This window comes from Temnothorax curvispinosus, unplaced genomic scaffold, assembly GCF_003070985.1.
Source record: "Temnothorax curvispinosus isolate PA1 unplaced genomic scaffold, ASM307098v1 QBEX01003454.1, whole genome shotgun sequence".
NCBI lineage: Eukaryota > Metazoa > Arthropoda > Insecta > Hymenoptera > Formicidae > Temnothorax > Temnothorax curvispinosus.
This window is the reverse complement of record NW_020213234.1, coordinates 1-26,970: the sequence shown is the minus strand read 5'-3', so window position 1 is coordinate 26,970 and position 26,970 is coordinate 1. Positions and strand designations below refer to the sequence as shown.

At 38.4% G+C, this 26,970-nt stretch overlaps 2 protein-coding genes across 2 annotated transcripts; both read right to left on the bottom strand.

The window, feature by feature from the left end:
• Window positions 1-43: 43 nt before the first annotated feature.
• Window positions 44-4,821, bottom strand: LOC112452570 (the record flags this gene model as incomplete). Its single annotated transcript, XM_025012856.1, has 3 exons — window positions 4,699-4,821; window positions 3,371-3,895; window positions 44-286 (listed from the first exon to the last, which is right to left on the bottom strand). Coding segments are annotated over exons 1-3 (891 nt in total), but the record flags the coding sequence as incomplete, so codon positions are not given.
• A 2,465-nt stretch (window positions 4,822-7,286) lies between these two features.
• Window positions 7,287-24,912, bottom strand: LOC112452572 (neuroendocrine convertase 2-like). The gene is made up of 12 exons (XM_025012857.1): window positions 24,724-24,912; window positions 18,143-18,247; window positions 16,389-16,656; window positions 15,832-15,869; window positions 13,408-13,484; window positions 12,846-13,110; window positions 11,771-11,983; window positions 11,425-11,525; window positions 10,883-11,116; window positions 10,122-10,286; window positions 9,200-9,317; window positions 7,287-8,423 (listed from the first exon to the last, which is right to left on the bottom strand). The coding sequence occupies exons 1-12, from the start codon at window positions 24,877-24,879 to the stop codon at window positions 8,259-8,261; spliced, it is 1,905 nt and encodes a 634-aa protein (XP_024868625.1). The 5' UTR covers window positions 24,880-24,912; the 3' UTR covers window positions 7,287-8,258.
• Between the last annotated feature and the right edge of the window lie 2,058 nt (window positions 24,913-26,970).

The window sequence follows — 26,970 nt, the reverse complement described above, 5'->3', positions numbered from 1 at the left end:
AGAACAAGCAAATAGCGCTAATAGCGCGCTCCCCGAATCCAGCCGAGAACTGTGCGAAACGCTCACTGTGTATACGCTCGTCGATTTGCGCCTGGAGTATATTGAAGCTCGCGCTCGGCTGATAGGGCTGCTGATCGCGGAAGCCACCGCAAGCGAACTTGTAAAAGTCCTTGCAAGGATCGACGCCACGTTTCATAGATGTTAGGATTCTCTTCGAGGCTTCCACGCAAACGTCCGTGTCGCAAACACCCTCGGGTCCATCTCGCTCTCTGACGCAAGCTTCATCCTGAAATCGCAGTCGTTAGCTTTGCTTTAACGGATTCAGTCTTCCCCCGAGAAAAGATGCCTATTTCTCGCTCCTAAAAATATCCAGATTTCAATTTATCGTACGAGTGCTTGAGAAAGAGCAAATACCTTTTGTCGTCTTGTTACCTCCTGTATTTTTCAAACGGTTAATTTCTTTGAGCCTTTTTATGACAGATATAGATACAATATAATAAATAATAATAAATTAATAATAAATAATTAGTTATTATACGTCGAAAATAAATTTGATTCTGTCAAATTATGACTTCTCTCGATATCTTCTCTTGGGCAGTTTTCGTGCCTCGTTAGACAAAGATAATACTTCAGATGTTTATTACTATAATATATTTGACTCTAACAAAAAGTTCGCAATCAAATAATCGCGTTCAAATCGCGTGATTTAGAAAAATGTACAAGCATAAATGTCAAGATAAGAGGTAAAGCCCTGACCTCAGCTGAGGATGAGCCTTCTATTTCGCCTCGAAACCTTACCTACTGATACGGCTTCACTTTCTGCTGGCGTGTATTGGCATGGCATATATACATGTATCACCTCGAGTAATCGTCGAGTTATCGTAAACGCGATTTCCGTTTTGTTGTTTGATTTCGTGATTTTACACGCGCAAAGAAAATGACGATCAATTTGCGACTTAAGAGGGTATTCAAAAGTCGTAAAAAAGGTATTTTTTAGGAATTTTGTGTCGAGAAACATGAAAAAGGTGAAAAACGTTAAACTCTGTATGTTCTTTCAGCCTTATTTTATAAATATATTTTTATTTGCTAGTAACAAATAAGTAACAAAAACACTCTTCTTTTTTATGTTATATATCTTGGTCACTAGGAGCTCGTAAAATAAAGAATGCATACACGGAGAGAATTTTTTGTTATATTTTATCCTTAAATTCGCTACAAATTTGGAAAAACTTGGCAACCAAGGAATTTTTAAAATATACAAAAGACATTTTACAAACAACGTGATAAAAATTGCCAAGCAGATTGGTAAATTTTGAAAAATTATTGAAATTTCCTAGATATATTTTAGTAAAATTAATCAAACATATTTTATATTTTAATGTAATAGATATTATTTTTTATTATGGTAGATATTAATCAGAATAGCTCGCATAAAATTCTTGGTGGTACATATTGTTCCACAACTACCATAATTTCACGGTAAATTTTAACAGGAAATTCTCTCCATGTATAAACGTAAAATGACAAATGATTCTAGCTGTTCTGGATATCTGAAACGCAAAAACCAAAAATTTTCTTATTCAGAAAAAGTGTAGTTGCCGTCTGAACTAGAATAAACATTATATGTTTATTAGTGTTTCCATTTTTTAAATACTAATAAAATTTTAAGGAAAAACTATATTTTTAATTTAAAAAAAACCGTCATTTTGTCCAGAATGAAAATATTGATTCAGTTCTGACGATAGCTGTACTTCTCCTGAAATAAGAAAATTTTGGTTTTTGCGTTTCAGATATATAAAACAACTAGAATCATTTACTATGTGTCTATGTGCGTTTTTTCTTGTTGAAGATATAACAAAAAAGAAGAGCGTTTTTTTACTTAGAGAATAAAAATATATTCTTAAAATAAAGCTAAAAAAACATGTAAAGTTTCACATTATTCGCTTTTTTGTTTTCCTACAAGAAATACCTTCTATGTACAAACTTTCAAACCAAAATACCCCCTTAAGGGGATGCTGGAGACAGGTCTGTTTTACCGCGATATTTTCAAACACACAAATCTTTTGATTGATTTCACCGAATTAAAACTTTTTTGTCCAGAATTAAAGTATGGACGATAACGAAGACCGCATACACCAATTGCGTATGAAAAACGAAAAGACATTAGAAAATTACAGTTTTATTTTCGATTCTGCGATCGACTCATAACAACATTTGCTGCACATAAAAGTTTTAAACTGTGTACGTATACAAAAATCTTGCAGCAGTCACGGAAATACAATAAAGAAGAATCCTATGCTTGCAGAAATGAGCTGCGAACTTTAGTATAAGAGAAAAGTTCATTTGAAAATTTCATATGCACATGTTACGCGTCTCCCCGAATTCAGCCAAAAACGTACGAATCAGTATAACGGGTAACCCTAGAGCAGGCGCTCTGTATGTATGTGTAAGAATCGGTGAGCACTTCTTTATCGACGCTGATCGAGTTCGCCTGCGGCTCCAGCATCCCCGTAAGCGATTCTCCCCTTCTCTCTTTTCAATTCGTGACAATTCCCTCGTTACTCGATCGTTATAGAGATCAGGGCGGATTTGCGACGCAAGGGCAAGTCACTGATTACGGGAATCCGGCGCGTTTGTTGCTAAACGTCAACTTTTCTCACGTCAACTTTTACCTCAAAGTTAAACGCTACGATCGATGAAAATTACTTCAAGCAACTACTAATCTTCCTGGCTGCATAAATAAAATTATTTATTCGCGTCACTACTTTGCACGCTCTTCGCACATTTGCAAGTATATCTCGTGCGTTATAGCTCACGGGGCACGTCTCCTTGTAATCTCAGTGGCGATTTATGTTTTTAATTTTTTAACAGGCTCTTGTATGATTCGCATTCGCCTTCTATTTTTACGCGTCATAATGTCACGTATGCAAATAAGTACGGGAGGATGGATAGTAGCTTCGCGCGTAAGTTCTGTGCGAAGAAGTGCTATTTCGAAAAGCTTTGAATGAAGAATATACTATAGATATTTTGCGAACAGCACAACTTCTATTAAATAGCAGAAATTTATTTAAAAACGAAATAGAGTTAGAAAATAAAAGTCGATATAATATCGTTGAACGCGCAAATTTCTGGGATGCTACGGAAGCCCGATAATGACGTTGTATTTATTCATATATGCGTCAACGAAACGCGACGAGTCACGGCATAGAATCCTTTTTTTCATACGTCTCCAGCATCGGAAGATGAATTCCAGACTTAATCCCCGAAACTGCCTCGCATTCGCGAAAGCACTTTTTCCTTTTTTCGCCCCGTTTTATGCATTGCGGATACGGAAGAAGAGACGATCGTTAAAGACGGAGAGGACACCCACCAATGGCGCACATTTGCGCGGCTGCTCCCCTTCTGGCAAGGTCGTGATAAGGAAGAGCACCGGGCTGGTGACCAGCAGGCTGGTGACCAGCATCATAGCGAAGGTGAGCAGCGCCTTGTGCACGGCTTTGCTCCTCCGTAGCCAGTAACAGGGCACGCAACATATCCATGTACCCTGGTGCGCCGAACGCTCCACGTGCACCATCGGCTCGTCCGGTAGCCCGGAACCGGCGGCCTCCTCCGTGCCCCCGATACCGCTGGTAGCCACGGTCGCGCCGTGCGCCCCCCCGCGCGCGCCCGCCCCGCTGGCGCATAAATTGCGGGGGCTCAAGGGCAACCGCGCGCTCGCGTCGCCGCGTAATCTACCACCTCCACCCCCACCGCCACCACCCCCACTCCCACCACCACCGCCGCCACCAGCACCAGCACCACCACCAGCACGGGCCCCGCGGACCGCACGGCCCCCGTAACCCTGGCTCACCGTGCACAGAGCCACATTTGCCGGGTTCCGCCGTACGTCCTGTCCCTAAATCCCGAGCCCGCGTCGAGACCGACCGTCGTTCCGCGCCCCCCGGGCGGCCTGTCGACCCCCGCAGGCACGAGGATGATGTCGATTGAGCGATGAGAATGCACGGCACCAGCTCTCACCGAGTGAGCGTCAACTCCTCGAGCGGCTCGTCGCGGGGCTGAAATTGCACGGGAAAATTTCCATCAGATTTGAAATCGCGCCCTCGTCTCGCCTCGCTTATTCATTGGCGCGCTTTCAAAGACCGCGAATTATCGCCTGAAGAGCATCGTTACGTTTTTCTTTTTCTAAACTTCATATATGGCGGAATAAAGAAGAAAAAAAGTTTATATATATTTTATATAGAACTTTGTACAGAATATCCCGAAAGCGCATCCCAGACAGCACCGTGTGCAAAATCGGGACGTAAGACGTCTTAAAGATATGTTTTAAAGATGGGATTTTGCAACTTTGTATATCCGCAAAACTTCTATACAAACATATATTAAAATAAAACATTTTCGTAATTTCAACTCAATAAAAAAATCTGGAGTAAAATAAACTTTTTTGTTATATCATTGCAAAAAATTTCGTTAAATTCTATTTGAAGTTATTATTTATTGATTTCAAATCAGATTTTTAAAAAGAAGAAATTAAAAATCTTTGAGATAGGAAAAGAGTAGCATTTGATGGACTTTAGTAAGTAAAAAATGGTTTCTGTAACTGTGTTCAGTTTTGTTTGTCAAATTTGAAAATGTTTTTTGCTGAAATCAACCTAGGAGCCAAAGACCGAATACCTTTTACGTAAGTCACATTTTACTTACGTGAATTTTCAGGGACGACAGGACGCGACGATCGAAATTCGCAATTTCGCACAAACTCGCCGCGTTTCTTCGAACTTCACTTCTGATCGAGCGGTTAGACTCGAAAGAGCGGGATGTGCACATGGCGTGCTCGACGCGCCGTGCAAAATTTAATCGACGACGTTTCGACGACGCGGATCGACGTTTCAGCGACGTTATCACGATCTCAAGGGTACGGCCTGTGATGGGTTACGAACGCGATATACTGCGATATCCGTTCTCCGAGTTCACAGTGACACGCGGACGGTCGGACTGAACTCGGACGGAGCGGGCACCCGCGCTCCCTCTAACTACCCTATTCCCACCCCTTCCTTTCCAACCCCGCAATTCCTACACTGTTTTTTCTTCTTCTACGTGCATCTCTTTCCGTTTCTGAACTCTTTCGCGTGCTTAAATTTTTATAAGGCAAACACAACGCACAAAATACTGCAACGCGAATTGCGTCTTTTCTCTCACTACGCAAAATTTAATTATCAAAACTTAATTATAAAAATTTAATTAATAGGTAAATATATCGCACTTTACCTCGTATATGTCGTATGATGACCTTCGAGCAAGCTCCAATTAACTTAATCGATTAATTTATTAATATTATTTTACGTTATGTAACATAAATATAATCTTTTTATTAATTTTTATTGTTTGATATTTGTAAAGCAAGATTGGAGATCAGGGACAATGAATGGTTTGAAATTTTCCTATAAATAACTATACCGGTTGAATTAACTGTCCATTAATTTGATCGAAATTATCCTTGTGAATTTAACGTCATAGCGTCACACCGAAAACAGACAAACAATGGAAGGAAGGAGGTAGTATTAAATTGATAGCATTGAAGGTACACTAGATAAAAACGATGCCAGCCAAAAAATACAGCTTTTATTCGTCCACCTATAACGCATACACAATAAAGTTGATTAAATTCATTTCAACTGCAAGATATATGTAATGAGATGTACATATATAAAATATACAGAGCGGGACAACTCTCGACTTTGTGACTCAATTTATCTCTGTGGTTATCGAAAAGTGCCTTGAACAACAGAGATCGTCTAAGTCGCGAAATTAGACGTCTCACTCTGTATATAAGATATATATAAGATATATGTATACGTTTATATAGGGTGTCCCGGGCCGTTATCACGTCGCTTCTTGACGGACTTTTTGGAATGATTCGACGACGAGGATCTCAATACGCGAAGCTACTTAAACGGGAAGCGACGAGAGTTTAACTCAAACTTTATATAGCGTTCGGCCAATTTTATAATCGCACTTCCCTATTAAAAAAAAATATAGCAGGCCCGGTATTTCCGTATTGAGATACCCATCACGAAATTATCTGGTGAAAGCCGCCCTAGACAACACGCATGTCCCAAATCGAGACATATGTCTTAAAGACATTATTAGGATGTCTTCAAGACGTCTTATGTCCCAATTTGAGGCATTATGTTCACTGCAGGGGCCCTTCGGTGACTAACGTGCAGCGACGGAATGTCCTACACGCACATATACATACATAATATACACATACCTTATTTATATATGCATTTATATTCATATAATTTAATGTAATGCTCAAACTCTCTGTTCGCTACGATTCTAAGGTACATCATCTACACATGCGGATTTTGTAGCATCCGTATTTCGCGTTCTCGTGTCCCTCACGGACGTCCTCGCGTGTCCCCCTGTCGTTCCCGTTAAACTGTACAAATGAAAATATATAGACTCTTAATCACTCTGGCACGTTGTGCACGCTGCTCCAGAACGTTATCAAATAAATAAAACTCCGTGACATGCATCAATTATATATAAGCGGGCGAAGAGAAGGATACATCAGACCCCTATTCTACAGATCTCTATTCTAAACATTCTAAACATTTATCAAAATTGAGTAATAATTCTACAAAAGGAAGAAAAAGAAACGGATGTTGACTCATGTATAGTTTGCGGCATCGTTAAAAAATAATTTCGCAAATAGTCGCTCCTTTTCTGATTAACTCGACCCGCCTGCGTCGTCGAATTTTCTATTAACCCTTAAATGACCAGTAGGGTCCAACGGACCCCAGACCCTTTAGAATGAAATGTTTTCAAATGTTCTTGCCAAAAATGGAGCTCATGCTCTCATTGATGATAGTTGAGTGATTGACCTACCCGTGTGTACACTTAGCAGTACTTAGCAGTTTACTTAATTTTTTATACTATGTCGAAATTGAAATTTGAACAATATTAGCATTTTATACTCTTCTCTAGACTTTGAACAACATTGAAAAAAATTGTCATAACTAAAGATAAAAAAATCAATGAGTAAGGAGACATTTTTCATGCTGGGGTCTTTTAGACCCCTCAGTGAACTTACGAGATTCTTGAGAGGTGTGGCATTTAAGGGTTAAAAATAGAAAAAAAAAATTAAAATTTTATCGCTATACAAGGTGGACCCGAATTATCGGGCTGCGAGGACGACGATGATTGCACGAATATTACTTGTTCCCGGAATACTCTTTCGCTGCAGACGCTATCGATTCGATAACGTTCATTAAAACGCTAAATGCTTCGAGTTCACCGCTCCGTCAGAAGAGTAATTTTTATTCCGCTATTTGAGTAATACATAGTAAATTTCCTTTCTTGTCATCTTGTTCCCCTATCGTCAAGTTTCGATCGTCGACTTGAAAACTTTTCGGAAAGCTGTCAACGCGCGGACACAATTTTAGCAAAATAATACTCCTTGGTAATTGCGTCGGTCGGAAGCTTAGCGCTAATAACAATAATAACAATAAATACTAATTAAAAATAACAAGTCATAAATATCGGATAGATTTTTAATAGAGATTATAATATTCTGGATCATATTTTTTAATCCATGACTGTCCGGACACAATAAATTAAAATTTTTTATCAATTCTTTCTGCTGGGTGCTTTTCGCACCTGTCTACATTAAAATGAAGAACTTCAAAGATCGTAAAAGACGCGTAAAAATATGATACAATATAAGTAATAAACATATAATTTTATGAGAAATCTATTTCTTTTATCAGAATTTCTCAGAGATGCAAACAAACTGTTCTTTAATAAAGTTTGTTGATTTAACTTTTCTTTTTCGATAATAGGGCCTTTAGAAAACAAGTTAAAGTGCTGAAAATTGTATAAAAGATACAAATTCTTAACGATACAAGCTTTGTTATAAACGGCATGATATGTGATTATAGGTGACACTATAATTATAATAGAGATACGGCAAACGCACGGCTATAATGAAAAGTGCCGGGATTGACTTTTCTGCGATGATTCGAATGCGAATATAAACCAAAACGCGAGAATAACAAATGGCGATAGATTGGCACGGGCGATGCGATCGGCGCGCAAAACCAAAATCTGAAATAAATCGAGGTACATTACTCCTGCCGCGCGACGCGAAATCAGGAAAGCAGAGAGGGAACGCTCGCGCAAACATCTTCCGATCGGATTATTCCTATTTTCTTCGCTGAAATCGGCGATAATCGCGTGGACCGTGGTCATCGATATCGTTAGATCGCGCTGAATCGCTCCTCGTGGGCCTTCTTGACAATCGCTAGTTTGGAGTGAGGATCCGCCGTCGATAGTCCCGTGTATGGTGGTTCTCTGGTACCGTGAAGCATCAGCGTCCATTCTTTCAGCCATCCGTGTTGAGGCGTCTGAGTGTTGAAGCTTACCTAAAAGAGCCTGATGTTCAGATCGAGTTATACTCCCGCGAGTGTGCTAGGCGAGAGGAGAAGAACACGTAATGAAATTCAAATAAGGAACACGGGCAAACGAAAGAAGGATGTTAAAAAAGTATCGATTTTGGCCACCGAGTGTAAAGTGAATGGACCTTGAAAAATTAATTATTGTTTGGGTCCTCAAATGACAGGAGATAATAATCATTTGTCCGAGAAGTGGTGACTTAATCTGGGCGGGCAGTGTGGTCTAGTGGCAAGTGTCAGACTCGTAACCGCGAGGACTCGGGTTCAAGTCCTCCTGACTACAATTGAAATTCCAATACTTCGTTTTTCAAAAGACGTTAACTTCTTGGTTTTCTCCCACACGTAGCAACTAGGCACTTCTATGTGTGACATTAGGAGAAGTGCATGTGTACATCACATTCCTTTCAAAATAATTGTACGAAATCTACATAAAATGTATAGTGGTATAGTCGTAAAATACGACTTAAATATAGTTAAAAAAAAACAAAATGGATGAAATTTGGAACTTTCTTAGAGCGATCTTTTAAAAATGCCTTGGCCTATTTCTCCTTTGGCTGGATAAAATTCCAAACTTTATCCAGCTTATTTTTTTACTATATTTAAGTTATTCTAGCAATGTTTCCACTACTTCTCGGACAAATGATTATTATTTCCTGTCATTTGAGGACTCAAACAATGATTTTTCAAGGTTTATTCACTTTACACTTGGAGGCCAAAATCAACACTTTTTTAATATTCTCTTTTACCTCCAGCAACCAAGTTCCCTGGGGATACTCTCCCCATGTGTGCGTCGTCATGAATGGCCACTTCGTGAATCCATCTCTGTGATCGTCATCGTTTACTCTGCGGCTTAAGATCATAGATCTGAAAATTATGGAAATTTATTTATATCGGACTCATGAGATAAAAAATTAACCCATTTCTGGTCGCTACCCAAAATTGATGGAATTATTTGATGCCTTCTGTTATGGGCTTGCTATTTTGGAATTTCCAATAATGTTTTCGTGCAAAGAGAAAATTTTCCGATTTTTCAGTTCTCTGGACAATGCTGGTGAAAAAATGCACTATTGGTAAGATTTCTTGCAGGTAAGTCTACTTGATTGCTCAATTTAGTATGATTTGTGTTAGTTTCGTCGTCTGACAAATATCATATGATTTTTTAAATTATTTCAAACATTTGTAATACCTGTTATTAAAAAGGTCCATTTTTAACCTTTTTTCATCTGGCCACCATTGCACGCACAGATGCGAAATCAAATTTGCTACTTTGACCACATAAATATATTATCGAGAGTTCAAACTTTATTTTCAGGTCATATAAGACTGACATTCTCATCTCAACTAAAACAATTTTCAAAGTTGTTGGTGTAACAGTGGCTAAAAATGAGTTAAGAAGGGAGATAAACTTATTAAGGGGGAAAAAGTATGGTGCTTGGTAATTGCGAATTGATCGAAGGACGAAGCGCGTGTGGAAGGTTGAACCGCACATGAGAGTGAGAGAGAAAGAAAGAAAACTTTGAAGCTATCATATATATATGTGTACATAATACATCTTAGGCTCGTATATCAGGCATATTCAATTTATAGTTTGCAACAAACGAGTTAAGTCAATTTTATCCATTTTATCCTGATAAAAAATTCAGATCAAGAATATGGCGTTTGTCGTACCTGGTACCCATCGGGGACGTGAGGAAGAGCTCGAGATCGCCGCGCCGAGTTGCATTTACGGAAATGACGGCTTGCACGTGCTCTAAATAATTAACGGCGTACTCCGTGCCAGCGCACGCGTCGGTTTTAATTTTCACGAGAATAGATCGATCGCTCGTGACTTTCCTGGAAGATAAAACGGGTTGAGGAAACGGATTGACAACACGAGTCGAGTGTCGAGGAAGAAGTCGGAATAAATTGCTTAGAGAATCCGTCGTTTACGTCGGATTTGACGTAAACGACGGATTAATCTTCATCAGAACATGTTTGGTCAAACCGATAAAATTACATTACAAACAATACAAAAAAATTAAGCAGTAATATAAAATTAATCTCATAAATTTGTTTGACCAAACATGTTTTGAGGAAGACTATAAGTAAGCTAGTTAAAACGTAAATGATTAACATCGCGATAACATTCGGTTTATCACCTTCAGGCACTGTTAGCTATACATTTTTGGAGGGACTTTGAAAACTAAAAAAAAAAATATAATATATAATAAAAGTACAGTTTAAAGTTTAACTTGTTAGGGTTTTCAGATTACACATGTCAACATTACTTTAATTTATCGGAAATTATCATAGATTTGCGAAAAAATGGGGGAGACAAGTCTTCCTCGCCTCCCTCACCCTCGCTAACGGCGCCTGTATCACTCTAATCACTTGATCATTTCATTCAGATTGCTCCTGATCGTCAATCTTTCCAAAAAACGGTTACTTACTGCGTTTCGAATGTGGAACCAGCTTCGCAGTGATATCTCGGCGGTACCGTCTTCCACTTTTTAGCTAGGGCTACCATAGCGCCCGCATCCAAGACGCCGTATCCGAAAAGATGATTGAACTCGAGCCCAACGCCGTTCATGGTCCAATGAAATCTGTCCTTCGCGTCGAACAGAGAATTTCTTTTTGAAGTTAGGACGGTCAAGTGCTGAATGTCTCTCCAGGTCAGTTGCGGGCTGGAAACGAAAGCTCTTACAACTTGCAGCGCAAAATTATCGATGTCAGAAGAAAATTTTTGTTAGTCTATATCACGTAATAGATTGACGGTATCCGCATAAAATTTTTCTAAGATTTACGCAGTGAATTTGCGCAAATGGTTATCGAATGTAAATAATATTAATATAAGAGAACGTTAAAATAAGTAGAATGTCTTTACGCACATACGGTCTTTCATATTCAATGGAATAATTGAATATTAAATTAGATACACACTACGCCGGCGTTAATAAAAATACGCTGAGAAAAATCGAATAGGTACACTCACTTGGCTTCAAGAGCAAGCGCGAACACTCCCGCGGCTTCCGGTGCTGCGGCGGACGTCCCGCTGTGAGTTGTCGTGCATTTTCCATACAGATCTGTGGTAGCCTGTAAAAGAAAACATAACAACGAAATAAAAAGAGAGATATTCTCATCTTTTTAAAAATAATTCAACATAAAAAAAGAGATGTCGCTGCGAAGTTTCTGCCCCAAAATACGCATTTTCTTCAGCGATAAATAAAACATTTATCACATAACAACATTTCTCTCTTCAAATAAAATCGCCTCCCCAAAGGGACAAGAAAATTCTTTTGTAGGTAATTCTCTTCTCGATCCCTACAGCATCTACTTACCACCCCCGTGTTAGGGTCCTTGGCACCGTTGCTAAATGTGGAAGCCAGGGTGCTGGAGCAGCTCTCGTCGTAATGGGCGTTTTGGCCGTCGTTGATGGCACTGTTGATACTGATGGTCCACATACTCGCGGCGTATCCGTCACAGTTACAGTCGTCCTCCTCTCCACCGTCCCCGGACGCCCAGACGTAGATATTGCCCAATCCGTTTCTGCCCTGAAGGGAATACGTGAGCAAACGAGCGATATGAATGGGCGGAAATAACGCGATCTTTTATTTTCTAAATACACAAGTCATACGGCCAATCTTCGAGCAAACAATAAAATAATGTTGGTTCAATGTAAATAATAATAATTTATTAAATAGTAGGAATAACAATCGTTTATGTTTTGCCTTACTTATTATAAAGTCTTTATTAAAACATGTTTGATCAAACTAATTTATGAGATTAATTTTATATTACTGCTTAATTTTTTTATATTACTTGTAATGCAATTTTATCGGTTTGACCAAACATGTTCTCTGATGAAGATTAAGAAAGTCGAAACGTAAACGACTGTTATATTCCCACTATCTAATAAATTATTATTATTTACATTAAACCAACATCTTTTTATTGTTATAATAAAGGAATATTTTTAGTCTTTAATCACTGGCGGAAATTATATTTTTTCTGATCTTTTTATTGTTTGCTCGGAGATTGGCCTGTATATAGCTTTGCTGTTATCAAGCGTAGGCGTTTGTCCTTTTTTTTCAGTGCATTCAAAAGAAACTGAAAATTAAACTTCATTATTTTCACATTTCTCCGTGAATAATATTGGACCGTCAAATTATTAAGCTCGTGTCATTAAATTTAAAATTGAAAAAAAATTGGAATGAATGGAAGAGTAATCTTCATTATTCGCGACAATCGCTATTAGCGCCGGTACATTTTTTCGACAAGTTTTTCTGACTTTATTTGACACAAGAATTGATAACAAAAAGCTTTCACTATCACTATTTTACTGTTAAAAGTATCAGTGATTCTATCAATTTCGCTTAATGGTCTCTAGCGTAGGAGTAATTACGCAGGCCGTACCTCATTAACGCCACGAACGATGGCCCTCATGGTCGCGTTACGCGGCCCATCCACCGTCTTCCCGTCGTCCGTGGGTCCCCAGGAGGCGCTATAGATGTCTATGAGATCGGGCTCATGGCCCATACTGTTCGCCTCAATCAGATCGGTCATGTACGGCTGGTCCAGCATCCGTATCCCGGCGATCTTCGAATCGTACGCCACCCCGACGCCGCACACCCCGTTGTCGCGCGCGGCCGCGACCTCCCCGGCACACCTCGTGCCGTGGCTGCCCGTGAACAAAAGACCGCAAAGCTTTAGGCTCTCTCTCGTTCTGGTTATTACGGCGCGGAAGTTCACCAAGCGATTCACGGCGCGCGGATGTAGGACGCGCCTTTGTTTTACTTTCAAACACAAGTGCCTTTGTCTCCACGCCCTCGGTTAAGAGCCGCGCTCGCTCCACCCTCACCCGCTCGACTCCGTTTATCTACTTCTTTGATTCCAGCTTGATTAACTTTCCCTCGTTCTATTCTCCCTCGAGAGTACGTAATGCCTTCTTTAAATATAAAGATACCTGTACCCTTACCTGTTAAACCAGTCGTCGGTGTACCTCGGGTAAGGATAAGGGTCGTTACTGCTGAAGTCGTAAGAAGCTTTGGCATTCTGAAAGGAAACGTCGAATTTAGTCCGGACCTATGATTATTATTAATTCATCGGTGTAGTGGCATATTTACAGTGTGCATATTACCGTGTGCATATTACCGCTTAGGGCTTAAGACAATCGAAATCGATACCACGAACTATCGAATCACGCGTGACGCGCTGATTTTAATTACGAAAACAGCTATAAAAAGATAGCTTAACAATAACGCTTTGTATTAACCGTTGACTTTTGTATCGAGAAATAATTTCAGATTTTGTGGTTTCTCTATTTACCAATGTTCCTATAAAATTAGCATCGAAAAAAGATGGGACTGTATTGTGAAGGAATAACCCACATACCGAAAGACAAATTTCTATTAAGCATTCGTTTAATGTTAAACTCTACTTTTTTTGTTTTTAACAACTGTATATATAAACAGATTTTTGGCTCTCCTATGGGTTCTCCTCTTTCACTATTTATTGCTGACATTACACTGCAGGACATAGAGGAAAAGGCGATTAATTTGTTACCTTTTTACGTTAGGCTTTTCCGCAGATACGTGGACGATATTATATGGCAGCTCCATCTGAATTCTTTGAACGTATTTTAGAAATGTTTAATTCACTGCACAAGAGATTACAGTTTACAATGGAAATTAGTGAAAACAATAGACTTGATTTCCTCGATGTCACGGTGATGGTGAGAGACGGAAAATTCATTTTTGATTGGTACCATAAGCCCATCTTCTCGGGGAAATACCTAAACTACCACTCACATCATCCAATCTCCCATAAACAGGGCGTTATTTTTGGACTAGTTGACAAGATTTTGTCGATTTCACATCCGCAATATCACATAAAGAACTTTAATTTAATTATTCAGATGCTCTTAGAAAATGGTTATCCTTTACCGTCATTTTCTCTACTATAAAAAATAGACTAACACAATTCTTTCTGAAAAGGAGAAGGGTTGATTTTTCATTTGAATCAAGCAACATAAAGTACTTCACCGTTCCCTACGTCAAAGAGATACGTCACGTCAGAAAAATTCAAAAGGTTTGTCAAAGATGCAGAGATTGCTTTTTCTGTTGCACATCCTCTAAAAAGATTTATTAAAATGGGCAAGGACAATCTCGATAAGCTAGCCCACAGTAACATTGTATATAAAACCCTGCAGAGATTGTGAGGTAACTTATGTAGGCCAAAGTAAAAGGCAATTGAAAACCAGAGTCAAAGAACATAGATTGGACATAAATAAAAATTCTGGTTCCCCTTCTGTTATCTCGTGCCATTCACTACCTTCCCTCTTTTTCTCCTTCCTTTCCTTTCCTTTTGTCTATATATACGGTTTCGTTCTCTCGCCGCCGAGTATTTTGTCATATCATTGTAATAGAACACATCATCGATAATGCCGACCCTACAAATTATCTCACGACAGAACGAAACGAACTTCAATATACGTATTAATTTTAAATTATTGTCTTTTAACACACCGAATTGACTTAGTTACATTAAATCACAATTTTACAGGATGGCGTACTCCGAATTCAACGAACTTTTGCGCTAATCTCTCTCTTAGTTTTTAATAATTTTTAACGTATTTTAATGTTATTGAAATCCGAATTTAACAAACTGCGTTAATTGTACGACACTGAGGATGAACCTATATTGGTCCAAAACGTCTGTAATTTTTAATTAATATAGAATACATGAACATTAACACCTTGTTACGGCTCGATGCTCCTTGTCTGTAATTGATTTTTAATCTCGTAAGCCTTTATTTTTATATTTCAGATTTTTTTCTATCGCACGAATACTGTAAGAGATTAGTTTTCTTTTGTCTCCGCTCTACCCGCATTCAAAGGCTTGTGCTCGGGGATTTGGAATTTCTGACATACTACCATGGGAGATACGCCAAGAATGCAGGCATCCATGCGAAAGTATGACGACAATATTCGCGTAATTCTATTTGTTAACATATTTAACGTACTGCATTATTAATTATATTAAATTATTTTCGCAGATTTATCGTGGCGGAAATATTATGCATTAGCTTTGTCTTCATTACGCGTTGCAGCTTTCACGAAATTTTCATCGTCATTGTTTTAAAATGATTAATTATCGAATTGATGCAATTAACTTCCGTTAAATTGGCGCAAGAAGAGTTCGTCGTGTTCGTAAAATAAAACTGAAAATAAAATAGCATGCAGTTGCAAAGAAGACTTTTATTAAAACACTATATTGGCTTCAATGCAATTGTTCTCTTTGAATAAAGTGTTGGACTTCAGACTTGATTTAAAATGAATTCTTGGTAGAAAATGAGAAACCCTTCGCACTGAAATACTAATGCCATAAAGAATATACTTACGTAATTATATTTAAGATCCGGATGCATGTAGTCAACACCTGTAATAGAACAATAGAATTATTAATACATATGGATTTTGTGTCGGCGTTACGGCGTGACGCGTGATGTTATGCGCCGTGCCACGTGTGACGTGTAACGTAAATAAGTTCCAAGCTCCGCGAAAAAGAAAGCAATAAGGCCGTAGGAGGACAAAGGCAAAGTGGCAATTTCGCTTTCTTCGTTAATGAAAAGCGGTCGGCATTAAAAGGACTCGGTTGGACAATCTTATTATACCGTTCGTCGAATACAGTTACGACGGAGACGCTCGGAAAATACGTCTCTCCGGATCTCTCCGGTGAAACGGGAGTGCGAGCGTTGCGTAACTCTCGCGCTACCCTCTCGGCGCGATATCGATTCAAAGCTTCCTCGCCAGTTTCCTGCACTCGAGGGTGCGTGTAATTTAACGCCGTTTTGACTTTGAAATAGTCCCCCAGCTCGCTGATTTTGATTCGTCCGAGAAAAGAAAAGAAAAAAAAAGAATAAGAAGGAACGAAACAAGACGTTTCCTCGTCACGTACCGTCGTCCATTATAGCTGTCGTCACGTTCTTCCCCGTTACGCCCTGAGCCCAGGCAGCCTCGACGTTCAGATCCAGCTTCGGTTTACCGCCGTTCTGCCCGACGTTCTTCAGATACCACTGATACTTGAAGAAGGGATCCGTCGGATCCTTGCTCGCCGGATTTGCGGGATTCTTAATTTCATATAACGGCACAAGGTTGTCCACGCTTAGGGGCTTGTAGCCCCTTTTCACTCTCTTGAAACCAGCCTGCTGTATTGCCGTGGCCACCTAAATTTTTATTGCACTTTAAACCCCTTTACATTGCTCTTTTTAAGTACAAGAGGGAGAGGCACCGATGCTGATGTCTCTCATTTGAAGACACCTATTTCTTCGCAGTTTTTTTGTTTTTATATGTATTTTATAATTGATTTGTGTAACTTATTTGGTATCGTTATGTTCTTAAGTCTTGTAATAAACAACATAAATATGTACACTGAGAAAAAAATTTTCTGCATTTTAGTAAATATTAGTTTGCATACAACTGTGACTCTATTTACTAAAATAAGGGAAATTTTTCTTTTTATTAGTATATTTTTTATTAGTATACTTTTTATTAGTATATTAGTATATTTTTTTTCTCAGTAAATACACAAACACTAATAAAAAGGAAATTTTCCTTCATTTTAATAAATAATGTCACAGTTGTATGCAAACTAATATTTATTAAAATGCAGAAAATTTTTTTCTCAGTGTAATTATTTTTCCACTTTTTTATCGGCTCTCCGACTGATAAAATTTCTAAATTTATCTATCACTTTTAAAATAAAATTTTAATACAAGCAGAATTTGACACTTTGCAAGATCCTCTTGTAAGAATTTTGAAAAATTATTTAGGTTTAATTTATATTTGCGTATATCTATATATATTTTTTATTTATTTATATTAGACTTTTTCGTTAAAAAGTAGCAAAAATTTCTTTGATATTGGATCCGCCAGTTTGTATTTTCAAATTTTTACTGCAGATTTAAAATAGAAGAAGTCTAAAAAACTCTTACGTTTAAAATTTTGTACGTAAATAAGCCTTAGTTAATTTTTTCAATTTAAAAACTGTCATATCCGGATCATATTGATTTATTAAATTTTGATTTCAGATTTGCAATTATAATAGCAACCCCAAAAACCTCTAAAATTCATTAAATTATATATGTTCAACAGAAAAATATGTGCAACGAAAGGTTAAACTTTTGCCATTCTATATCGAGATATGGATTCGACGCAATCGCTTCGCAGCAATCCTCCGCATTGTTTACCAAACATTCGAAACGGTATTTGATTACGACCAACATGATATATTTTTTAAATCTCGATGAATTTTTCCAATTCAAATGAATTTTTGCTTATTTTTTTCTTTATGGTAATAATTGTCGCGTAGATGCAATCTAATACAAATCGATCATTGCACGTTAAATTCAATTAGATTAAATTAAGAATGAAATATTTAATCACTGCTGTTTGTGATAAATAATTTGGAGCACAAAGAGTTAATGACTTTATAGTTTAAATATTATTGAAAGAATTTCTAGATGCACATTCTCGTGTCCTGACAAGCGTATAAAACTCATCCAATCTTACTCTTCAGAGTAAAAAAAAATGAAGTCATAAAAATCTGATTCTCGATAAGCTATATTAGCATTTTGATAACTTCCATTTTTTTATCTTTATAATGATAATTGTTGCGTAGGTGTCGCAGTCTGTCGCAAGATATCAACTTACCAGAGGGTCGACCTTTAATTTTCGCGTGTGCGGCACAGACCGTTTGCTTCGTACATGCGGCAAAGCTCTATGTACGAAATGATACTCCGTCCGGCTGTCCAATACCTTCAAAAGATTTTTATTTTTACTCCTTATATCCCAACAAAGGATATAGGGTAACTCCTGTATTTACGCCGTCAGAAAAAATAGAAGGAATGAAGGAATTTGCTCGTAATTATTCTGTTATATGTGCCTTTATCCCACATTACACTGAGAAAAAAAGCTGTTGCTTCAATTAAAATGCTATCACGGGGTGCCAAATTTAATTATTGGTTTAATAATCCAGATATTGGGTCTAATAATAATACAATTGAATAAACTACTTATGTTTTTGGTACCCCGTGATAGCACTTTAATTGAAGCAACAGTTTTTTTCTCAGTGTAATATTATGTTGTAATTTCAGTTCTTTACTGTTAATATTAACGAAACCGTCGTAAGTTGAATCGATTTTTCAATGTAGTGAGTAGCGCGATCATATATTACGACCTACGTAAAATGATTACTGTAAAGAGTGTAAAAGGTTTAATGGCTATTTCATGATACATAATAAGAGATAGTAAAGGATGGAATACAGCAAAATACAAGTGCATAGCTCTTGTATTCTTTGTTTAGCTTGATATCTTGTATATCCCACCTGTTTAGGATATATGGCATTTTTAGCGAGCGGGATTTATGCCAGAGTACAAAACACTCTGCAAAAATCGAAATCTCCTATGTGTTCTTTTTCCTTTTTTTTTTGGATTATATAACAATAATCTTTAATGCATCTATTTTTTTTTTAATTTTTCAGTTGTATAATTTGTAGTAGACAGTATAAAGTTTTTATTGATATAATTCATTTGCCTTTAAACATATTAAATAGTACTCAATAAATTAAGTTTTCCTTAGGTGCGGCGTATATATTACCGGAGTTACCCTATACGCGAAACTTTATAATAGTTCAATTCTTTTCGGAATAAAAAAAAATTGGAATAAGTTGATTTTTAAAACCAGTCAAATCAATGTTTTTATTAGAACGGAATATTTCGCGCGCTTTATCGAAGATGGGAGAAATCTCTCTTTTTTTTTACGCTTTATTATATATGCTTCTTCGATGTGAAATTTTTATAAGTTATAGGAAGGAAAAAATATTTTATTCGGACTTGTACAGGATGGCGCACATAAAATCGACCCCAAACGCAAAATACAGTTGCAAAATACAATTACAAAAAATTATTTGGAGACGGTTTTATGTGTGCCACTCTGTATATAAAGTATAAATATATATGCTAATTCAATTCTGTTCATTCATTTCACGATTATTATGTAGCTTACCTATGGTTGCAAATATCTTTTATATAAAGGAACGTAACAGTTTAACATAATGTATATATTCTGCATAATTCTATTTATATATCATGTAATTCTCTCTTTACAATATAGTCCCCTCTTTCTTTCTCTTTCTTCTCTTGACGAGAATATTATGAATTCCGTTCACCGGCGGATTGAAAATCGAATGTACGCGAATGACGACATGATACTACGTGCAGAGACGGAGAATGAGGAAATTTTATGTCTGGAAGAAAAGAGAGAAAAAGCAAACGAGATCTCTCGCAGCGGAAATTCGAGAGTAATACGTAGATTAAAACTGGTCGCTTTTTCTCTAAATATCTTTAATCCGACTTCCCGATACGCCTACATTGCTAAATAAAGAGAGTGTGCGATTGAGATAAAATAATTAGTTTTCATATTAGGCCGCTGTGTAAATAGCGAGGATTGTCTCGGCACGTAAATTGTTTACGTAATAAATAAATCCTCGTTGCAGCAGCTTATCATCAATAATATTGCATTAGCGGAAAAAAAAGCCGAGAACGAAAGTTAGAATTGTTTTCCTTCACTCTAAAATAGAAAGCCGTTCTCGGATTTCGTACCGTTTCTTTTTCCTTTTCATAAATATTCAAAATGTTGCGTGTGTTCGTCGCTATGCTCTTGCGACTATCGGCACGCGAAATTAATGCCGCGGTACAATTCGATGAACAACAATGATAGCTGTTCGACAACTTGTTAAACTTGCGGGAAGATCCTCTTAATCGATCGTATCAATCGCTGCCTAAGCTTGTGCAACACAAAATCAGTCACTGCCAAACATAGTAGAATTAATCGCATCGCGATGGAAGCGATCGATCCGAACGATAATTTAGCCTCCATGTCCCACGGCGGTTAATCATACGAGACAGCCAGGAAACAGTTTTAATCGGAAGAAACTACGTCACTACGCCGGTAAATAGAGCTTACAGGATATCAATTTCCTCCTACATTGGTAAAGTTGCATCAGAAACATTTATCTAATATCGCGTGGCCGATTATCGGTGATACCACCGCAAACCGAGTGATTTACATTAAAAAAAAGAAACAGGTTGGAAGTAAAATCCGCTTACGCGAGAGAAAATTACGCCAACAAATCGAGAAAGCAATCTTGTTTTTTTCTGTTCTCTACGCTTGTAACAATAAAGAATCATTTTATCTTAACTCATTTTAACAACGAGAATAAGAAAATGTAAGTAAAAATACAATGTTCCGTTAAAAGGAATAGAGATAAATTTTTATTTTATTATTTTACATATATTTATTCAGCGATTTTATTTATTTTCTGTTATTCTTTTAAACGGAACACATTTCGTACTTTTCACTTGTGAAAATCGTTGAGACAGCAATTTATATCGCAAGATAATAAAATTTTATTCAAATCTAAGACCATCATCTTCTCGCTCGTATCGTTAATAATTATACTTTGTGTACGTGCGTCGAGAATCACGTGTTGTGATTTTTTAAACCAGTCCCATTTTCTCGGGTATTGATCTCGTAGTAAAACTTTATACCTCGTTTCGATGCAGACTAGGCTACCGTAGTTCAATTAAACTTCGCCAATGGATGCTTGCGTTAACTAGGTTTGATTTATGCGAGCTATTATATTAGCGTGATCAAAAAACTGCGTTTATTATTAATCCCTTAACGTAATCGATATTGCAAAGAAAATTATAACTAAACCACAATTATCTTTACCCTTTTTATTTACGTATTGCTGTAGAATTTTTGTGCAATATGTGCAGTATAAGAAACTTTTCTCAGATTAAAAAGAAAAATTCTTGCCGTGGGAAAACACGACGGCAGTCTTCATTTAAAAAACTTCCACTCGATAAGTTATAAAGGCAGCTCTTATAAAAAGACGAAGAACTCTCTATAAATAATATAAGATTAAATAAATGTCTCGACTATAACGCTTGCACTCTTCTTTCTTGCCGATTATTCACGAACTCACCCGCGCAACTTGGATCTTCTTCTTTTTGCCGCTCATAAACGTAAACTATATCGATAGTCGAAGAAAACGTGAGGATGGTTTTGTTCGTGTCAAACCGCGGTTTACCTTTCCCATTGCGGAAACAAAATGTTTGAAGAAAAATGTTTGAGCACCTCGTTTTCACCTATCTCCCCATCGCAATATCTTTTTTATAGGCAAACTCGAGTGTCTGCGCTACCCCGCGCTGGGATATGCTCCGAAGACTGCTATATACGAAGATATCTAATTGCAGAACCGTGATATAAGCGCGTTTCGACCGTGCGATAAAATATTCGATATATATTCCATTATAAAAAAATGTAATAAATATTAAGTTGAACATTTTATCGATCAAGACGTATATTTGCTTTAAGATGTAAAGCTACCAAAATGTAAATTATATAAAGTATATAAAGTATATAAAGTATATGGAGTACACGAAGTATATCAAGTATATTAAGTATATTATTTAATTGTAAAAATATAATATTATGTTTTTAAGGTAAATATGCATAAAAGGTCGGACCTCATTTTATCGCCACCTAAATATGTTATAGGGGAGGTCTTTCTGAGTAATTTTACATAAGAAAATAGTGGGGGACGACATTGATTTAGAAGATATAGCAAGTTTTATAATTTCAATGCTAAAAAAAGTAATTTGCTAATATTTGTGTGTATAGAGAGTATACACATGTAGACGGAGGTGGGTAGCGGTGGATCTCGGTTCGCGTGAAAAGTTGCAAACTCACGTGGAACCGTACAATACTGAAAAACAACAATTTATGCTTTTGCCATTGTTAAAGCCGAAAATACTTTGTATTTATACTTCTTAAAATATAAAATATATTGTATATCTAATTTTCAATATACTAACTCTTCTCTGATTTAACAAATTATTTCTGTTACAAATATTAAGCATTTCCATACGAAGCGATGAAAGAAGAAAAAACGGGTTTTTAACTTTCCACGCAAACCCAAGTCCACCCCTACTCACCCCTACTTGCAGAGGAGGGGCTACTGTTTCTCCCCTGTCTACACGCGTGCAATTATATCAGCAAATTACTTCTCTTAGAACTAATGTTACTTTATAATACCTAAAAAAAAGTATTAAAATTGTGAAACTTTAATTTGCTATATCTTTTAAACCAATGCCGTCCCCCACTTTTTTCTTGCGTAGAATTACTCAGAAAGACTCCCCTGTAGCGATAAAATCGGTGAAATCTGACCTTTTATACATATTTATCGTTTTTAATATTACATTATTATACTATGATGTTTCTATAATATCATATTATTATATTAATATTATATTATCATACTATAATGTTTCTATAATATTATATTATTATATTATAATATTTCTATAATTATTAATGTTTTTAATATTATATGTTTTTGTAATTAAACAACCTTGTGTAGCTTTTGCGCACCAACGCTGGGGTAGGACGACCGAGGCGAGGGTGCGAACGACCGAGCTTACTAGTGGTTCACAGTGCGGCACATTGGTCCGGCAATCAGTAGAGTACATCAAACTGCGGGCGGACGTACGTGACGCTGAATCTGACGCGTAGCGTGGCGTCACGGCGGTGCAGCGCGACAGGAGCAGAGTCGACATACGAAATATTTAATTCCTAGAGAGCGACAGGGCGCGACAACATTTGTTCTCCTTTTTCTTTTTAATTAAACAAGCAAACTATTCAGGAATGCCGCGCACCGCGGCATGCACCATCCAGGTCTCCATATTTGGACGGAGGCTAGCGATGCCGTGAATGCGAAACGTCTCGATCGATTACCCCACTTAAAAATTTACCTGCTCCTGCTGCAAATATCCGCGACTTTCGCGCATATGTGTCACTCGCAGTTAAAGAATTAACTACTGGAAAATCTGAGAGAGAGACACATTTGCTCACGCGCATGTTATTTTAGTTTTTTATTTATATATTGAGAAAGAGAGAGAGAGAGAGAGAGAGTGATTATGTTGCTCATTTGTACAATAATCGATGTTAGAGCGAGAATTAAATTCATAATCAAAATTGTCTGTTTAATGTCTGTTTCCGGTATTAAACCGAGGTATTTGGAGAATACAAAAGGATGAGGGAGGAGTGGCGGGGAGCTACCTTGATGATATCAATTGGCACGAGATGCCAATGAACGTTCTATCGGGCGGCATGCTGGAAAATACGACCATTAATATAATGCAATCTGCGGAGTAATTGAACGTGCTGCAATGGAATCAGCGGTTTCAGCGTTCGCCGTAGCACAAGGATATAAAAGAAATATTTATTCTGCCCTAATCCCTGTTTCCCCCCCCCCCACCCTATATATCGTTTCCCTTATTACTAATTAATCGAGTATTAAACGAGTATTAAACGAGTTGGGAAACACGCGAAACAGTTTATTGTTCCCTCGGAATTCGCAATATTCGTCGATATTCATATCGGCTGTAAATAATTGCGAAGCATGTATTGGGCGCGCATCGCTATCCACGGACATCTCGTTTTCGTGACATTTATTGGCGAACCCAGTAGTTCAACCGTACATAATGGATACCCGTTTTAACAACGACGGACGGCGAAGTTCACGACAGACATGGCGCACGAGCTGAAACGAGAGGCATTATTATTTTTTTTTCTTTTTAAAAGATGAACGGTGGTTTGTTATTCGGCGATTATCCTCGAGAAACAAAACAAATTCACACTTGAATCAAAAACGCTCGCGTGCCATTTCTCGCGAGTCGAACGCGACGCGAGTAGACGCCATACGCGAGAAAGTGAGGGGCGACTTCGAAGAGACGTCCGCGGTCGCCCGCGCGATCCGATCGTTACGTCGACCGCGTCAACAAGATCCGCGTTCGCCGCGTGATTTGCCCGATTCGCCGTCCACCTGGATCGTTTCGTTCGCGCGGTTTGACGAAACATGGATCAAAGCGAGGAGAGCGTGAAGTCCGTTTCCTCAAATTTTGCCTGATCTACCGCGTTACAGTTTTTACGTTCGGAACGAGTTAGGTAACCAGCTGCGATGAAGAAAGGACGAAAACCTGGAAGGAAGAGAGAAGGGGAGAGGAAAAATGTGAAGTGTGTATATATATAGAGTAGAGCTGAGGAAATTGTGTGTTCTCGAGAAATGATATTCCAGGTAACGTTCTTTCGTTACCTGGAGTATTCTCCCGAGATTTATATTTAAAAAATCGGCGTGCCTGAAGCGCGCCGATCCCGTCGGACTTACCGGTCCGAGATTGATGAAGCCGTTCCTCAGCGCCACGCGATCGGCTATGTGCCGCTCCGCTGGCTGCCGCATCCTCACCAGGAACGTGTTGGTAAAGACCTCGGCGGTGGTCGTGCCGGCGAGGACGAGGAGCCCGATCACCGCGAGTAGTAGCATCGTGACGATAGGCGGCCGGCGAGGTACGTCCAGGTATTCGTACTCCGCATTCGCGGGTTCGGGAATACTGGACGCTCGACTGTACTCGGCTACTCGAGGTACGCGACGCTACTACGATCTTCGTGACGGCGGTGGTGGCGGTGGTGGCGGCGGTGACGACGGCGGAGGCGAGGCGGCAGAAGAGGAGGCGATGGCGGTCGGTTCACAGACACACGGCGCGGACGATGAGGAAATCGACGTAGGGAAAAAAGAGAGGGGAAAAGATGAAGAGAAGAACGAAAGGAGGCTCCTTCCTCACCTCCCCGGTGACGGTAGCAACCGCGGGGGTTGAGCACGCCGTTACACGGCGCTACAACGCCGCGGCGGATCCGTCCGACAGGAAGTGGAGGAGCTCGTAACGTGGATTGTACGACCACTGAATCCATCCGAGCGGCGAGTATCGCGCCTGGCTACAGGCGCGCGAGTATCGCGTGAAAGATAGGAAGAAAAAAAGGAGAAAGAGAGAAAGAAGAGAGAGAGGGGGGGAGGGAGAGGGGGAGAGAGGCGACGCGTTTAACGCGCAATCGCCGCGAATTTCTCCGCGAGAAAGAATACGTGAGCGAGAGGAAGCTCACGTTCGATGGGAGATCTGCAGCGTTTTTCCGGATCGCGCGACGTTCAGTTAATGGAGCGAGGAACCGAGAGAAAGAATTAAAACGCAACCCCACCGCGGAAAGGAGGTATAGAAAAGGGGAATCTCAATTGCGTGGCCGCACCACGTAGAACAACGAAGCGGGCAGGTGATAAACCTCTTGCGTGACGTCATTCGATATATTGATTAAAGTAGCGTCTCGACGTCGACGTCGACGTCGACGTCGGCCAACATGGGAAATTTGGCAGTCGCGCGTGCGCGAATTTGTTTCGTTTCTCGTGGGTAATCGTCAGATAACGAATATTCACTCTCAAAAAAGAAGAAAAATAATGGCCCGTAGTAAAAGTCGGAAGAACTTGAAAGCAAGACAAATATATATATGGCGATAATATCTCGTTATATTACGAAAATACATATAGGTTTTTTTTTAATATTTTGCATTACTTTTTTACAAAAAAAGATGTCTAATTGTTACAAAAATTTTAATGCCAAAGAATTTTTCAAGTTTTTCTAAAAACTATGAGCGCACGGAGAAAAACAATTCTGCTGTTGCAGCAAAATCGCGGAAAGCGCGGTTTATGAATATTGCGACACTGAATTAAGAATTTAAAGAGAATAATTGCATAATTGTGAAGGATGGAGCTACTTTGACTTATTATAAAGGTCATGGCACACAAAAAAATTTAAGGTATAACGTAAGCGGTAGCAAATCTAAACTGTTGATTCACTTACTGCTAACGTTCTACTGCTTAAGTTTTTTTGTGTGCCATGACCCTAAGTCTTTGAGAAACGTTTGAGAAGAGCAACTAAAAAACAGTTATCTTATTATTTTTCTGCAGGGAGGCACATTTGGTTGAAAATATGTAGGAAAAAGTCCGTGTAACGGTAAACGAAAATTAAAATAGTAACGTTGTTTAGACCGAGCTGAACGAGTGTTTCAAAGAAAATTAGAAGCGATCGAATTCCACGGCTATTTGTTCAACGAAAATTTTGAAATATTAAGACAAACATTTACAATTAAAAAAAAGAGGGAATTTTGACACTCCGGTTTGACAGTAAGCAACACTTCCAATTTGATTGAGCAACGCATATTCATACTCTCTAGTAGCACAACTTTATTGCAGCAATATTGGCTAACAATATATATCCAATTTTTATGTTGAGTATAGACTAATTTCTCATATTGATCCAATATTGTAAAGTAGACGGTCTTTTGAGCTAATATTGGCATTATACCTACATTTTATTAATGACCAGTATTAACTTTGCATTGGGAAATATTGACCAAGACATTCCCAATACATTCAATATTCAGTCAACATGTTACTAATGTTTCGTGCTACTAGGGTCGCTGCTTATATTTACCGTTTCATATTTTCTTTCCTCAACTTCCGGCCTCTTTAATCCTTCGCTGAAGAAAGTATATAATTCAATCACTTTATCATTCTGCCGTAGGCTCA

What these genes read in the sequence shown, in the direction of transcription:
- LOC112452572 (XM_025012857.1), bottom strand. Translation starts at nt 24,879, where the DNA reads ATGCTACTACTCGCGGTGATCGGGCTCCTCGTCCTCGCCGGCACGACC. An exon ending in TCGTTCGTGGCGTTAATGAG is followed by an intron (nt 11,984 to 12,845) that starts GTACGGCCTGCG and finishes TATTCCCTTCAG; the next exon opens with GGCAGAAACGGATTGGGCAA. An exon ending in ACGTCCCCGATGGGTACCAG is followed by an intron (nt 9,318 to 10,121) that starts GTACGACAAACG and finishes CATAATTTTCAG; the next exon opens with ATCTATGATCTTAAGCCGCA.